A 15,796-nucleotide genomic window follows, 5' to 3' on the forward strand; every position below is an offset into this window, starting at 1 on the left:
TCATGCTCAGACACGATACAATGTTCTAGAACAGTCTTTCCAGTACCCAGACTTGAACATCATCAAAAATCTATGGGTAGATTTGAAAAGGATCGTTCACGCTCAGCTCCCATCAAACCTGACTCGACTGAAGAAATTTTGCAGAAACAAATGATCTAAAGTGCCTTCAGCAAGAAATCAAGCACTTATTCTTGACTATAAGAAGCATCTACAGGCTGTTATTTTAGCAAAAGGTATAAAAAAACTATGGTATAAAATATATCCAAATGAATTGGCTGAATTGAAAGGCCTGGAGGCTATGGCTTGCAATTATGAAAATTATCAGGGGTGGCCAAACTTTTGCATAAAACTAATATATATATTACACACACACACACACACACACACACACACACGCACACACACACACACACACACACAGTTGAAGTCAGAATTATTAACCCCTCCTGTTTATTTTTTTCCCCAAATTCTGTTTAACAAAGAGAAGATTTTTTTTCAACACATTTCTAAACATAATAGTTTTAATAACTCATTTCTAATAACTGATTTATTTTATCTTTGCCATGATGAGAGTAAATAATATTTTACTAGATATCTTTCAAGACACTTCTATACAGCTTAAAATCACATTTAAAGGTTAACTAGGCAAGTTAGGGTAATTAGGCAAGTTATTGTATAACGATGGGTTGTTCTGTAGACTATTGGGAAAAAATTGCTTAAAGGGGCTAATTTTTTTGACCTTAAAATGGTTCATAAAAAAAATAAAAACTGCTTTTATTGTAGCCGAAATAAAACAAATAAGACAAAAAGAAAATTTCCTTGCTCTGTTAAACATCGTTTAGGAAATATTTAAAAAAAGAAAAAAAAATTAAAAGGGGGCTAATAATCCTGACTTCAACTGGATATATATACTATGATATTTATAGTAGTCGTCACTTAAAATTGGCTCATTTTATACATGTACAATGATGGCATTATTTTTTCTTTCTTCTTTCACTTATTTGTGCATTTGGTCTTTGTCCTGTTTTACAGAAATTTAAACAGATGGAAAACATGACATTTTTGTCATCATTTACACAACCTTTTGTTTTTATTTTTTACTGACCTCCGAGCAATTCCATGCAACCATTTCAACATTGCCATGAAAAAAATATATAGTTTTTACCAAAATAGCAAAATCATTTTTAAGTTTTATTGTGTAGGCTTGTATTTTACAGTACTGTAAAAATATTTAAAAATGTCTCTGTCAGTCTTTTCAATCAAATAATGCAAAAATGTCAAATAAAGTCAAATCAATCATGTTTGTTCTATAGAGAGCCAACTCTTATCCTTTTGATCAGCAATGTTTCTTTTGGGTTGTGCAGTAATTCACAGAATTTCTACAAGTACATAATTGTTTCATGCTGTATGGGATCAAGATTTTAGATCCTGCTTGTGTGTCACATTTAAATGTGGAGCTCATTGCAATCTGTTTTCCAGCATGGCAGAAACTAAAGGGAAGTTTGATTTTGCAATTGATCGTGGAGGAACCTTTACAGATGTGTTCACCCGTTTGCCGGATGGTAGAGAGAGAGTCCTAAAACTGCTGTCACATGACCCCCAGAACTACAAAGATGCCCCTACTGAGGGCATCCGGCGAGTACTTGAGGAGGTGAGGAAAAAAATGCGTACTGAGAACATTTTAATTTGTGATCATCATTTTATTAGTGATTATTATTATTTTTTGGTATTATTATTATTAATTTATTATTGTTAGCCTTTTGTAAAATTATAATTGAAATTATACTCCATAATTGTTCAAAATGTGACCTTCATTTCTTCATTTACCTCATCAACAAAACATTATGAAACTGTAAAATGTCAAAGGTTAACATTTTAAATAAATTAATTAATAAGTTAAAAAGTATATTCATTTTCTCATTCAAATAACAACAAAAAGACTTTGTGTTGTGTCACAGATGTTGTTACAAATAATATAGTAAGAGAGGGAAAATCAGGGGGAATATAAGATTTCTAAAAACGTTTTAGATTTCTAAAAAGGTTAACTAAAATGTTAAATGTAAACTTGGAATTGCAAAAATGTCTTATAGCCCACATTTTTACATTTTCCCCTCTAAATTGTAAGGAAAAAAAGTAAAAATGTCCTATGCTGAATATGGATTTCCATACAATAAAGGCAAGATCCATGTTCAGATTTGATTGCTAATTTAGTCACATCAAACAGCAGATACCACTGTGTGAAACAAAAAAGCAACATACAGTTAACAAAATGTATTACGCTCTCATTTGAGCATAATAATGTAGTGTAAATCACTAAAAATGTTTCCAAGATATTTGTTGTTGCTTTCAGATCATCAGCGTGTTTTCCTTAATGCAGAGTGATCATGTTGGTTGCCAGTTTGTAAACATACAGTAAATGCACAAGTGTGACTCTGGACCACAAATGCAGTCTAAAAGCTGATTTATACTTCTGCGTCAAGCGCACGCGTATGCTATGGTGCAGCCTACGCGTGGACGCATAGCCCCTCACCATGGCCGTCGGTGTCGCTGACACACACCTCTCAAAAAATGTAGCGCGTACGCTCTGTGATTGGTTGGCTTAGTAGCGCTGACGAGTGTGGGCGGAGGTGAGATCCGCGCGAGCATGATGCAGCGGGTGTTTACAAGTGTGGAGTCCTGTGAAGGAGCTCTGGATGGCAACTGCTGTTGTGTGTTTACCTTATGATTAAAGTTGTTGCACGTCTGCCGGTTCCCGCCTCAAAATGAGCGAATTTGAGCCACTTGTACATTAAGGAAGCGTTCAGAAAAAACAAAACACCAGCGAAGGAACTCAACACAGAGGAACATAGACACCTACTGCCAGCTAGCGTTTCGGAAGTGTATTGCAGAGCAACAGAAACAGCACGCAGAAGTATAAATGCACGCCTACGTGCAAGGCTTGCGCCGTAGGTCACGTCGATCACTTGACGCAGAAGTATAAACCAGGCTTTAAGGCTGATTTATACTTCTGTGTCAAGCGCACGTGTATGCTACGGCGCAGCCTACGCGTGGACGAATAGCCCCTCGCCGTGGCCGACGGCTTCGCTGACGCGCACCTCTCAAAAAATATAACACGTACGCGTAGCACAAGCTCTGTGATTGGTCGGCTTGGTAGAGCTGACGAGTGTGGGCGGGACCGAGAGTTGTGCGAGCCAGATGGAGCGATTGTTTACAAGTGTGGAGTCCCATGAAGGAGCTTGACGGAGGGCGTGTCTGAAGTTAGGACTGATGCGATCATCATAGCAGCGTTAGCCAATGAAATTAGTCAGCAATAGGCCACTGTCTGAGCTGGTGTATTTGCATACAGTGATCTGGTTGGCTGACGCTTCGGTTGGTGCTTGAAAAGTTGAGCAAGTCCCAACTTCTGCAGCGAGCAACGCCTCTGAAGCGGTAAAGTCTGGATCGGATACGCGGCTGGCCGGAAGTGCTAAATGCACATTAATAAAGCAGCATTTTTTTTATGACACTGTATAACAATAATTAATATTTTTCGTTACTGTGACATTTGAGTGTAGGATTGGGGTGGGGGTGGACGTTTATAAAATACAATAAATGAAAAATTTTAAAAATAATAGAAATAATTCTCGTCAACTTCTGGCCGCAAACTTATTCGATCTAGCAACAACTGTGGCGCCGACGGATCCACAATGCAGTTTGGCAACGCCTGACGTCACCCATTCAAAGTGAATAAGAAGCGTTGAAGCTGACGCCCAGTGTGAATGGGGCGTTATGTTGCATGTGTATATTTGTGGAAAATGCAAATAAAAAAACTGTATAAGTCAAAATAATACTTTTAATTTCAAACGGTTTTATTTTGTGCCAAAAATCATTAAATGAACACATTTTGTTACGTTTATCAAAGCAATTTTTGATTAGTAATATTTATTTGTAAGAACATAACTGGGACAACTTTAAAGACTAAGACAAAAATGTTAATCTAAAAATATTATTTCATTGCAACAAATCAAAATTTTTTTTAATTATATTTATGACTGGTTTTGTGGACCATGGGAACAAATATGACATAACTCTTGACATAACCCTAAACCCTGACATCATCATCACAATAGTTATATAGTCAGAGTAAGTGTTTTATGATGTCAGTGTCATCTCATCTTAGAGGAATATAATTTTTAACAAAGAAATGGATTTTTAACAAATAATTTTCATTTAGGTTTTCAGTAACGTTATCAACTAACTGTCTGTTGTGTTGATGAAACAAACAGGAAACAGGAAAGAGCTTTCCACGAGATCAGCCTGTAGACACTTCTCAGATTGGCTGGATTCGAATGGGCACCACGGTGGCGACTAATGCCCTGCTAGAGCGACAGGGTGAAAGAACAGCACTACTGGTGACAAGCGGATTTAAGGACTTGCTACATATTGGAACACAAGCACGGCCTAACCTTTTTGATCTGGTGAGTTGTGGTAGCTATGTAGATTCTTCCCAATGACTCAAATGCTTTAATTCCATTAAGTGACCCTCACTACATCAATAGCAACTAGTGAATGTATTAATGAGTACTGAATCAAAACACAACAGATCCATTCCGACTCAGTTATCTCAAACATTTCTTTGAACCATTGTTTTAAAGAACCCCTATTTTAAAAATGACCTTCGATGTAGTGTGTAACACAGCTCTAAGTGAAGTGAAATATCCAGCTTAAAGGCTTAAATCTAAAGTGCACAGTGTTCTAAAAAAAGAGTCGACTCATAGTGCTTCAAATGAATCGCCTTCATAACGAGTCTTTAGCCATTTCGGTGTGATGTCGATACGAAACTTAAAGGGCACCTATGGTAAAAAATCTACTTTTCAAGCTGTTTGGACAGACATATGTGCATGTATGGTGTATAGACCGTCATATTGGGGTGATATAAGCACACCCAGTGCTTTTTTTTCAATTTAACAACATAAAAAACGGTGGACCAATTGGAGCGGTTTTCAAACCGACCGCAACTTTACGTAGGAGAGCGGTCCCCCGCCCACCAATATTGATTGACAGGCGCGTCATCATATCCTCAGTTTGTTGATTCACGTCCGCCATTTTCAGCGTGAGTCGAAGCCATATCATTAAAGGAACACCCTTGCTCTATTTTTTCAGATGCAAGGCTCGTTGGGCTCAACACAAGATCAATATTCTCCACATTATCGCTCTAATCGGAATTATTGGTTGTATCTTTTGGTAGGTTTGCAAACATGTGTTCTTCTCATTGAGTCTACCTTATACTTCAGCCGTTTGCATTTCTCGCGATCCCAGAAGCTCCCTGTGATCTTAACTAGCATGCATTTTAGAATTCTAAACATAGGTTTCTATCAGGGTACACTCAAGTCGACGGCTGGGTGCCACGGACCGCTGCAGAAACCTATGTTTTGAATTCAAAATTGCACGGCGCGACGATTCGGGACACTTCATGTTTCTTGTGCACCACAGAGAGTGCCTGGTGTGTCGTGTCGCGGCTTCGAGCGGCGCATCTGGTGCCTCAGTCAAAGTTAGTTCAGTGTGCGTGGTTATTAGTTTCTATGTACAAGCTCGGCACTTGAAACTGGCACACAGTTGGCTGTAAAACTGTACAAAGACACATATGATTTTGTACTCTCTGCTTGGTCTGTGTCCGAGTCGTACATACACAACTGAATGCTGACCCTCTCCTCCTCCTTTCAATCTGCCTGTCTGTGTTGCAAACACAGAGTGGGTCATGGCCCCGCCCCCTTGTTACGTTGGGCGGGAAGCCGAAACTAGTCTACATGTGAAGCAACACACCCATTAATCAGCGAACTGTGGACACGCCCCCAACATGACACTTTTTAACACATTATAATAAAAAAATCTGAATTGTGTTTTAAACTGAACCTAAACTGGCACACTCACAAGAACCATAATATTAATATTAAATCATAAAAAAGAGGTAAACTGTGTGCCCTTTAAGCTCCGCCCAATTGTTGCTCGCACAAACCCGGGAAAATTTTAACCCCCGGCAAGACAAACACTGCAGCAGATCCCGGTTGAATCAAGCCGTGTGGACGCTGTGCTCAGCTGTATATTATTGGAAGTGTGAGGGGAGTGTGAGTTGTAAACCCACAGATGAAACTGTGAAGAGTCAGTGGTTGAGGTCATTTTTCTGACGGTTACAACAGGGGATTCGTCTGCCGTTTGCTAAAGGAAGGATCAGAATAGATTATATGGGTTTTGTCAAAGCTCGACAGGAACTTTACAGTACACAGTTCATGGACCAGTTTCTTTCTCTATTTGACAAGCGTAAGTAAGTGCGATTAAAATGGTTGTGTTGGTTAAGAATAGAGAAATATGCTGGTGTCTAACTGGATTGCTTTAATGCACTCCTGCCTTGGGCTCACACACATACCTGCCAATATTTGTCCCTGAAAATCCGGGAGACCGGGGGGTTAGGTCCGGGGGTGAGGTGTCTGAATAACACTGTTGAGAGCCGGTACTGTGTACTGTGGTGTTAGTATCTACTATGAAGCGTGTTTCGATCCACTGCTGCAATCGGATCCTATACCAATGTGGGAGGCTTGAAATACAGGAGAATCCCGGGAAAAACAGGAATGTTGGCAGGTATGCTCACACATACAGTATGTACTCTGACTACTTCAATATTGTTGATAAGCCGTGGTGGGCATTTCACTCTGTCTCGCGCTGAATGCTGTCGACCAATCGACAGACTGTCATCGGTCCAATTAGTGCAGATTAGCATCGCGCTAAGGAGGGGTTTGGGAACAAATGAATCGCTAAACGAATCGTATGGGAGTCGCTGGGATAATTAGGTAAAAATAAATGCATATTGTCAGCCTTTTGTTGGAGACCCCCAAATGGGGCTCTTAAATATTCTTTATCATAATATGCATGTAAACTAAGATATACTAAACATAAGCATGACAACAGAGGATATCTGCTGTATTTGTATTTAAACTAATCTTTATGATTCTGTTTAAATGTTTAGTGCTGGTAAGATGATGATGATGATGATGATGATGATGATGATGATGGTGATTATTATTATTATTATTATTATTATTATTATTATTATTATTATTATTATTATTATTATTATTATTTTAAAGGAGTAGTCTTTATCCTACAGCCCTACCACCCTTCAGCCCAAGACCGGTTGCACACTGAAGCTAAGCAGGGCTGAGCCTGGTTAGTACCTGGATGGGACACCACATAGGGAAACTAGATTATTGTTTGGTCCCTGTGTGGGTCCTAATGCCCTAGTATAGTGATGAGGACACCCATCAGTGTGTGCTTTCTTTCAGATGAGGTCCTGACTCTCTGTGGTCATAGTACATCTCAAAGCACTTCTCGTAAAAAGCAAGGGCATAACCCCTGTGTCCTGGCCAAATTTCCTCCATCAGCCCTTACCCATCATGGCGTTCCATTCATCCAGATCCACTGAATTGGCTCTATCACTTTCTCTCCTCCACCTGCAGCTGGTGTTTGGTTTGTGACGTCCCACCATTCAGGTGGATGCTGCACACTGGTGGTGATGTGGAGACTGAAGTGACCCCTTCACACGATTGTTCTTGCATTTCGTTGCCTTGTACTTGTACATGTGTAATGACAATAAAGTTGAATCTAATCTAATCTAAATCTAAAGTACTTTGGGTGTATAGTAATCAGTGTTGGGTATGTTTCTGAGTAATTAGTTATAGTAACTAGTTACTTCTCACAAATAGTAACTGAGTTACATAATTATAAAAGTAACTAATTACCAGGCAAAGTAACTACTGCGTTACTTAAAAAAAAATCTAATTTGTCAAATGACTATAAAATCACATTTACATTTACATTTAGTCATTTAGCAGATGCTTTTATCCAAAGCGACTTACAAATGAGGACAAGGAAGCAATTCACACAACTATAAGAGCAGCAGTGAACAAGTGCTATAGACAAGTTTCAGGTGTGTAAAGTCTAAGAAGCAAAGCATTAGTAAAAATTTTAATTTTAATTTTAAGAGAGAGAGAGGGCACAGTTAGTGGTATAGCCAGAGAGGCAGTTGCAGATTAGGAAGAAAAGTGGAGACTAAACAGTTGCGTTTTTAGTCGTTTCTTGAAGACAGCAAGTGACTCTGCTGTTCTGATGTAGTTAGGGAGTTCATTCCACCAACTGGGCAGATTGAATGTGAGAGTTCGGGAAAGTGATTTCTTCCCTCTTTGGGATGGAACAACGAGGCGACGTTCATTCACAGAACGCAAGTTTATGGAGGGCACATATATCTGCAGATATGAAGGAGCCAAGCTAGAGGTCACTTTGTAAGCAAACATCAGAGCTTTGAATTTGATGCGGGCAGCAACTGGCAGCCAGTGCAAACGGGTGAGTAGCGGAGTGACATGTGCTCTTTTGGGTTCATCAAAGACCACTCGTGCTGCTGCGTTCTGAAGCAGCTGAAGAGGTTTGATAGAACTAGCTGGTAGCCCGGCTAGCAGAGAGTTGCAATAGTCCAGTTTGGAGAGAACAAGAGCTTGAACAATGAGTTGAGCTGTATGTTCAGATAGGAAGGGTCGGACCTTTCTGATGTTGTAGAGTGCGAATCTGCAAGATCGAGCAGTTCTAGAAATGTGGTCAGAGAAGTTCAGTTGGTCATCAATTGTTACTCCAAGGCTTTTTACCATTTTGGATGCAGTGATGGTTGCTCCGTCCATCTGGATTGAAAAGTTATGGTGAAGAGTCGGATTGGCAGAAACTTCAAGCATTTCCGTTTTCGTGAGGTTAAGCTGGAGATGATGATCTTTCATCCAGTGTGAAATGTCTGACAGGCAGGCTGAAATGCGAGCTGGAACCGAGGGATCGTCAGGGTGAAAAGAGAGGTATAGCTGGGTGTCATCAGCATAGCAGTGGTAGGAAAAACCATGTTTCTGGATGACTGTTCCTAAAGATGCCGTGTAGATAGAGAAGAGAAGTGGCCCAAGAACAGAGCCCTGAGGTACCCCAGTGTTTAGATGCTGTAGGTTGGACACTTCTCCCCTCCATGACACCCTGAATGACCTGTCCGAGAGGTAGGAACTGAACCATTGAATAACAGTGCCTGCGACGCCCAGTGACTCAAGCGTAGATAGCAGGATCTGGTGGTTTACAGTGTCAAAAGCAGCTGATAAATCCAGCAAGATGAGGACAGATGATTTAGAGTCTGCTTTAGCCAGTCTGAGATCCTCCATGACCGAGAGCAGGGCAGTCTCAGTTGAGTGGCCTTTCTTAAAGCCAGATTGCTTGTTGTCCATGAGGTTGTTTTGAGTAAGAAAGTCTAGGACTTGATTGAACACTACTTTCTTTAAAATCTTGGCCATGAATGGAAGCAGGGATACCGGTCGGTAGTTTTCAAGTAGCGTTTGATCCAGGTTGGGTTTCTTTAGCAGTGGGGTTACCCTAGCCTGCTTAAATGAAGTAGGGAATAGACCAGAGTCAAGAGATGTGTTAATTATGTGAGTCAGTGTTGGTATGACTGCAGGAGAAATAGCTTGCAAGATATGAGAGGGAATGGGATCAAGCGGACAGGTGGTTGCATGGCTTGATAGCACGAGATTGGACACCTCAGACTCAGAGAGCTGGGAAAAAGAGGTGAGTGTGTGTGGTGTTGGTGGTGAATCTTGCGTGTTTGTTGTAGGTGCAGCAAATTGAGCACTGATTTTTGCAGTTTTGGTGCAAAAGAATGTAGCAAAGTCATCAGTAGTGAGTGTGAAGGATGCTGGTAAAGGAGGAGGATAGAGGAGGGAGGAAAATGTTTTAAAAAGCAAGCGAGGATTGGTGGCACTGTTGACTTTCTGACGGAAGTATGTCTGCTTTGCAGAAGTAACCTCAGTCGAGAAAGAAGAGAGAAGAGTTTGGTATGTTATGAGCTGTTCAGGATTTTTAGTTTTTTGCCAAATTCTCTCAGCAGCCCGAAGTTTTGAGCGATGCTCACGGAGAACATCAGAGAGCCAGGGTGCAGGAGGACTGGCCCGGGTTGGTCTGGATGTAATAGGGCATAGTCTGTCTAGGCATGATGTTAGCGTGGAGCAGAGTGTATCAGTGGCACTGTTCGTATCAAGTGCAGAGAGTTTGCAAGATGGAGGAAGAGAGTTAGAAACAATGGTGGATAGTCTATTGGGTGAGAGAGAGCGTAGGTTTCTGCGAAAGGCAACTAGAGTTGGAGTGTGTGGCGGCTCAGGAGTAATGTGGATGTTGAGAGAGAGAAGGAAATGATCCGATGTTTGTAGTGGAGTTACTAGTGTTTGATCAGCGAGGCAATGTCGAGTGTAAATAAGGTCTAGTTGATTACCTGATTTGTGAGTAGCAGAAGTAGGTGCTGTAGGTCGAAAGATGCAAGCAAAGTCTGGAAGTCAGCAGCTTGAGGTCTTTCAATGTGGATGTTGAAGTCACCTAGCACCAACAAGGGAGTGTCATAATCAGAAAAAGATGAGAGAAGAACATCCAGTTCATCTAAGAAGTGACCTAATGTACCCGGTGGGCGGTAGATGACAACCACATTTATGCGGAAGGGGTGGATAATGGTGACTGCATGGAATTCAAAAGAGCTGATTTTTGGCAGGGACTGTCTCTGAGTGAATTTCCATTCTTTGGAAATCAGTAGTCCAGTCCCACCCCCTCTCCCTGTCTGACGAGGAGTGTGGGAAAGAGAGAAATTAGTAGAAAGAGCTGCATGTGTAGCAGTGTCCTCCGGTCTCAACCAGGTTTCAGTTAGAGCCATGAGACTAAAGTCAGAATGAGTGGCTATGGAGGTAATAAAATCTGCTTTGTTAACAGCAGATTGACAATTCCAGAGGCCCACAGAGAGAGAGAGTTGTGAAATAGAGGATACATGAATTGATCGAAGGTTGTGAGGGTTGCGCCTGCAGCGTACCTCCCGTGCTCTGCGAGTATTAGTAACAACAGGAATTAGTAAACACATAATAAAGTGCAAGGAAAACAATAATGAGTGCAGAGATAAAGTAAAATAATAAAGTAAAAAATACTCAAGTGCTTTGTCGGTGTCTTTGCTCGGTGGAGTCGCGCAGGTAGAGTCGATGGTCTTTACTCTCGTTGGTCTTCACACGAGGCTGCCGCGACCGCTGCCGCGGTGAGACTAGTCGCTTATATACACCCCCGAACGCTTTGCTGATTGAGTTCAGCTGGACACGCCTCCGAGAGTAAAAACACCCGAGATTGCAGCGGCGGGGGCGCGAAAAACCTCCGGTTCGGCACACAAGCTCTTACAGTAAACAAAGGAAACAGAGGCTAAAGCTTGCTAGTACTAAACACAGATAGCAGAAAACAATTTTAAATGTCAACAACCAATACACAACCAGCTGAAACAAGTCTAAGTGTTCTCGAACCAAACACAGCAACTGAAAAACAGGTCTAAATGTACTTACTCGGTGTTGCTCTCGATGCTAAAGTGCTTCTCCTGCTAGCTAAACCTAATGTGTTCAAATATATAGTGTTTACCTGGCGTTTGGACACGCCTCCAAGTTAAAAAACACCCAAGATTGCAGCGGCGGGGGCGCGAAAAACCTCCGGTTCGGCACACAAGCTCTTACAGTAAACAAAGGAAACAGAGGCTAAAGCTTGCTAGTACTAAACACAGATAGCAGAAAACAATTTTAATTGTCAACAACCAATACACAACCAGCTTAAACAAGTCTAAGTGTTCTCGAACCAAACACAGCAACTGAAAAACAGGTCTAAATGTACTTACTCGGTGTTGCTCTCGATGCTAAAGTGCTTCTCCTGCTAGCTAAACCTAATGTGTTCAAATATATAGTGTTTACCTGGCGTTTGGACACGCCTCCAAGTTAAAAAACACCCAAGATTGCAGCGGCGGGGGCGCGAAAAACCTCCGGTTCGGCACACAAGCTCTTACAGTAAACAAAGGAAACAGAGGCTAAAGCTTGCTAGTACTAAACACAGATAGCAGAAAACAATTTTAAATGTCAACAACCAATACACAACCAGCTGAAACAAGTCTAAGTGTTCTCGAACCAAACACAGCAACTGAAAAACAGGTCTAAATGTACTTACTCGGTGTTGCTCTCGATGCTAAAGTGCTTCTCCTGCTAGCTAAACCTAATGTGTTCAAATATATAGTGTTTACCTGGCGTTTGGACATGCCTCCAAGTTAAAAAACACCCGAGATTGCAGCGGCGGGGGCGCGAAAAAACCTCCGGTTCGGCACACAAGCTCTTACAGTAAACAAAGGAAACAGTGGCTAAAGCTTGCTAGTACTAAACACAGATAGCAGAAAACAATTTTAAATGTCAACAACCAATACACAACCAGCTTAAACAAGTCTAAGTGTTCTCGAACCAAACACAGCAACTGAAAAACAGGTCTAAATGTACTTACTCGGTGTTGCTCTCGATGCTAAAGTGCTTCTCCTGCTAGCTAAACCTAATGTGTTCAAATATATAGTGTTTACCTGGCGTTTGGACACGCCTCCAAGTTAAAAAACACCCGAGATTGCAGCGGCGGGGGCGCGAAAAAACCTCCGGTTCGGCACACAAGCTCTTACAGTAAACAAAGGAAACAGTGGCTAAAGCTTGCTAGTACTAAACACAGATAGCAGAAAACAATTTTAAATGTCAACAACCAATACACAACCAGCTTAAACAAGTCTAAGTGTTCTCGAACCAAACACAGCAACTGAAAAACAGGTCTAAATGTACTTACTCGGTGTTGCTCTCGATGCTAAAGTGCTTCTCCTGCTAGCTAAACCTAATGTGTTCAAATATATAGTGTTTACCTGCCGTTTGGACACGCCTCCAAGTTAAAAAACACCCGAGATTGCAGCGGCGGGGGCGCGAAAAACCTCCGGTTCGGCACACAAGCTCTTACATTAAACAAAGGAAACAGTGGCTAAAGCTTGCTAGTACTAAACACAGATAGCAGAAAACAATTTTAAATGTCAACAACCAATACACAACCAGCTGAAACAAGTCTAAGTGTTCTCGAACCAAACACAGCAACTGAAAAACAGGTCTAAATGTACTTACTCGGTGTTGCTCTCGATGCTAAAGTGCTTCTCCTCAACATAAAACATACACTATAATCTACACTGTTTTAAAGTTGTTCTGGGACAATATGAGAGACAATGGCAGCATGTTCTCAACTATTTATCTAGATATTATTTTGTTTAATTCTGTCTGAGTAATAAGTGTTTACGGTGGAGAAAAAGTTTTATTTGCTTTGACGTCGTGGCTTTGTCTCCTTCTTTGGTAGCAGAGCTCACGTTATCACCTGCATAGCCTCTAATTTAATGGCAGCATGTGACAATGTGAGGTGCTCCATTAGATTAGATTTACTTGTCACTGACGCAGAGATACTCTTTTTTTTTTCAGAACATAAGTTGCACAATACATAAACAATCTTGTCTTTCACCTCCATGAGGGAAAAGTAGTGCTTATGTGTCCAGTTTGCAAAAACTACCTTTGAAGTTGTTGGATTTGCCATGGCTCTGACTCTTGGTCATTGGTGTGTGCGGCTGACTGTGCGTGTGCTTGGGTGTGAACACTCTGCATCTGATTGGCAAATGATGGAAATGTACTCTATCTAATCCAATCCTCACGTTCTTAGTTACACCATGTTCACAGACACACCAATCATCATCACTGGTTGGTTATATGTCCCGCCCTTGCCCCAAACACCACCCCCCCCCCCCCCCCCCCCCCCCCCAGAGAAAAAGAGGTCCTATGGCTGAGAGAGACGCTGCTTGCATGAAAACCGATTCAGTGTTCTCAATTATAGTAACGTGCTTTTGTAATTTGATTACTCATTACTGAAAAAAGTATCGCCATTAGTAACTCTTTTTAGCGCTGTTATTCCCATCACTGATGGTAATACACAATAAATGTGCTATATAAATGTACATTACTTATTGATTATGGCTGCACTTCTATCATTATACAGTAGAATCAATTATATTTATTCATTCATTTTCTTTTTGGCTTAGTCCCTTTATTAATCTGGGGTTGCCACAGCGGAATGAACCACCAACTTATCCAGCTTATGTTTTACACAGTGGATGCCCTTCCAGCTGCAACCCATCTCTGGGAAACATCCATACACACTCATTCACACTCATACGCTACGGACAATTTAGCCTACTCAATTCACCTGTACCGCATGTTTTTGGACTGTGGGGTAAACCGGAGCACCCGGAGGAAACCCACACGAACAAGGGGAGAACATGCAAACTCCACGCAGAAACGCCAACTATCCCAGCCGAGGCTCGAACCAGCGACCTTCTTGCTGTGAGGTGATGGCACTACCTACTGGGCCGCCGCATCGCCCATCAATTATATTGTCAATTTTTATTGTAATTTCAGCAAATTAGTTGTTCCCACAGAATAAATGACTTCTATAGCCGTATTTCATCAACATCATTGTTTATTGTTCAGTGCGAGTCTTTAGAACTTATTCTAATATTTTGATTTTATGTTCAAGAAACATTGTGCTGCGTGACATGTTTGTGTAAATCATAATACATTTTTATAAATTCTTATAAAAAAAAGTAGAAAGCCTAAAAGAACAACGTTTATTTAAATTTTAAAAATTCCCATGTTTGTTTGTTTTTTACTGTGACAATATACTCAAAAAATAAGCAAGCTGAAATCTTTAAAGGATTAAAAATAGACTTAAACCATGTGGAAAGCCTTCCCACAAAAGTTAAAGCTTTTATAACTGCAAAGAGTGGCCAACTCTACATTAAACCCTCCAGATTGGGATGTCACTAGAGTTCATGTGTATGTAAAGGCAGATGTCTTTAGAGTTGCCTTTAGAGTTGCATTTGCTATGCTATTCTACTATAAATCCAGCCACTGACTTTTTTTTAATAAGACCAAACAATGACACTGACAATAGAATCCATTCAAATTCTACTGGATCATACAATAGACAGACAGGAAAAGAAGTTCCAGACTTGAAAAGAAAGAGATTTCAATGAACGGAAGTGAACAAGAACAACCTGTTTAACAACTGTTTAAGAAAAAATAAACTGCTCCTGAATATAAGTAGTTTAAAAGTGTACTTATTTGTTTTATGTATGATTTCCATATTATAAAACAGTAGAAAAATCATATTATTGTAAAAGCTCTAGGTTAAAATGTGAACATGGTTAAAGCACACTGGTCTATATTCAGACATGGGTTATCTACATAATAAAGTTAGATTGTAACTTAAAAGTTGAACTCTGTTCTAAAGAAAAAGCATTTTTCATAACTGTCTAACCCAAGCAAGTTACTCAGTTTCTAATGGCCAGAATAATGGGTTGATAATTGTGTGTTGCATTGTCTTTTTTGCTGTTACATACATTATTTTACTTTGAAATAATGGGCAAGTTATTGTGGAATATAAAAACCAATGTTTTTTTTTTCTTACAATGAAATAAAATGTTTAGTATTTCTTTTAAGTTAACAGTTATAATGGTTTGCATCAATTATCTGGTGAGTTCATTCATTTTCATTTGGCTCAGTCCCTTTATTCCACAGCAGTATGAACTGCAAACTAATCACAGCAGATGCCCTTCCAGCCGCAATCCAGTACTGGAAAACACTCATACACTCTTGCACTCCCACACATACACTACGGCCAAAATAGCTTATTTAATTCACCTATACTACATGTGGGGGGAAACTGTAGTACCCGGAGGAAACCCACGCGAACACGAGGAGAACATGCAAACTCCACACAGAAATGCCAACCGGCCCAGCCTGGGCTCGAACAAGCAACCTTCTTGCTGTAAGGCATCAGTGCTAACCACTGAGCC

The 15,796-nt window shown here is 40.6% G+C and overlaps 1 protein-coding gene across 1 annotated transcript in view; it reads left to right on the forward strand.

Annotated features, from left to right (window-relative positions):
* The window catches only part of oplah (5-oxoprolinase, ATP-hydrolysing), an 83,712-nt gene that overhangs the window by 1,727 nt on the left and 66,189 nt on the right, over positions 1-15,796 (forward strand). Inside the window, exons 2-3 of the mRNA XM_056469375.1 lie at positions 1,480-1,651; positions 4,266-4,457. Of these exons, the coding sequence (XP_056325350.1) occupies positions 1,481-1,651; positions 4,266-4,457 (363 nt within the window). The 5' untranslated portion in view covers position 1,480. The remainder of the gene's footprint in view (positions 1-1,479; positions 1,652-4,265; positions 4,458-15,796) is intronic.

Source organism: Danio aesculapii, chromosome 12 (genome assembly GCF_903798145.1).
Source record: "Danio aesculapii chromosome 12, fDanAes4.1, whole genome shotgun sequence".
NCBI lineage: Eukaryota > Metazoa > Chordata > Actinopteri > Cypriniformes > Danionidae > Danio > Danio aesculapii.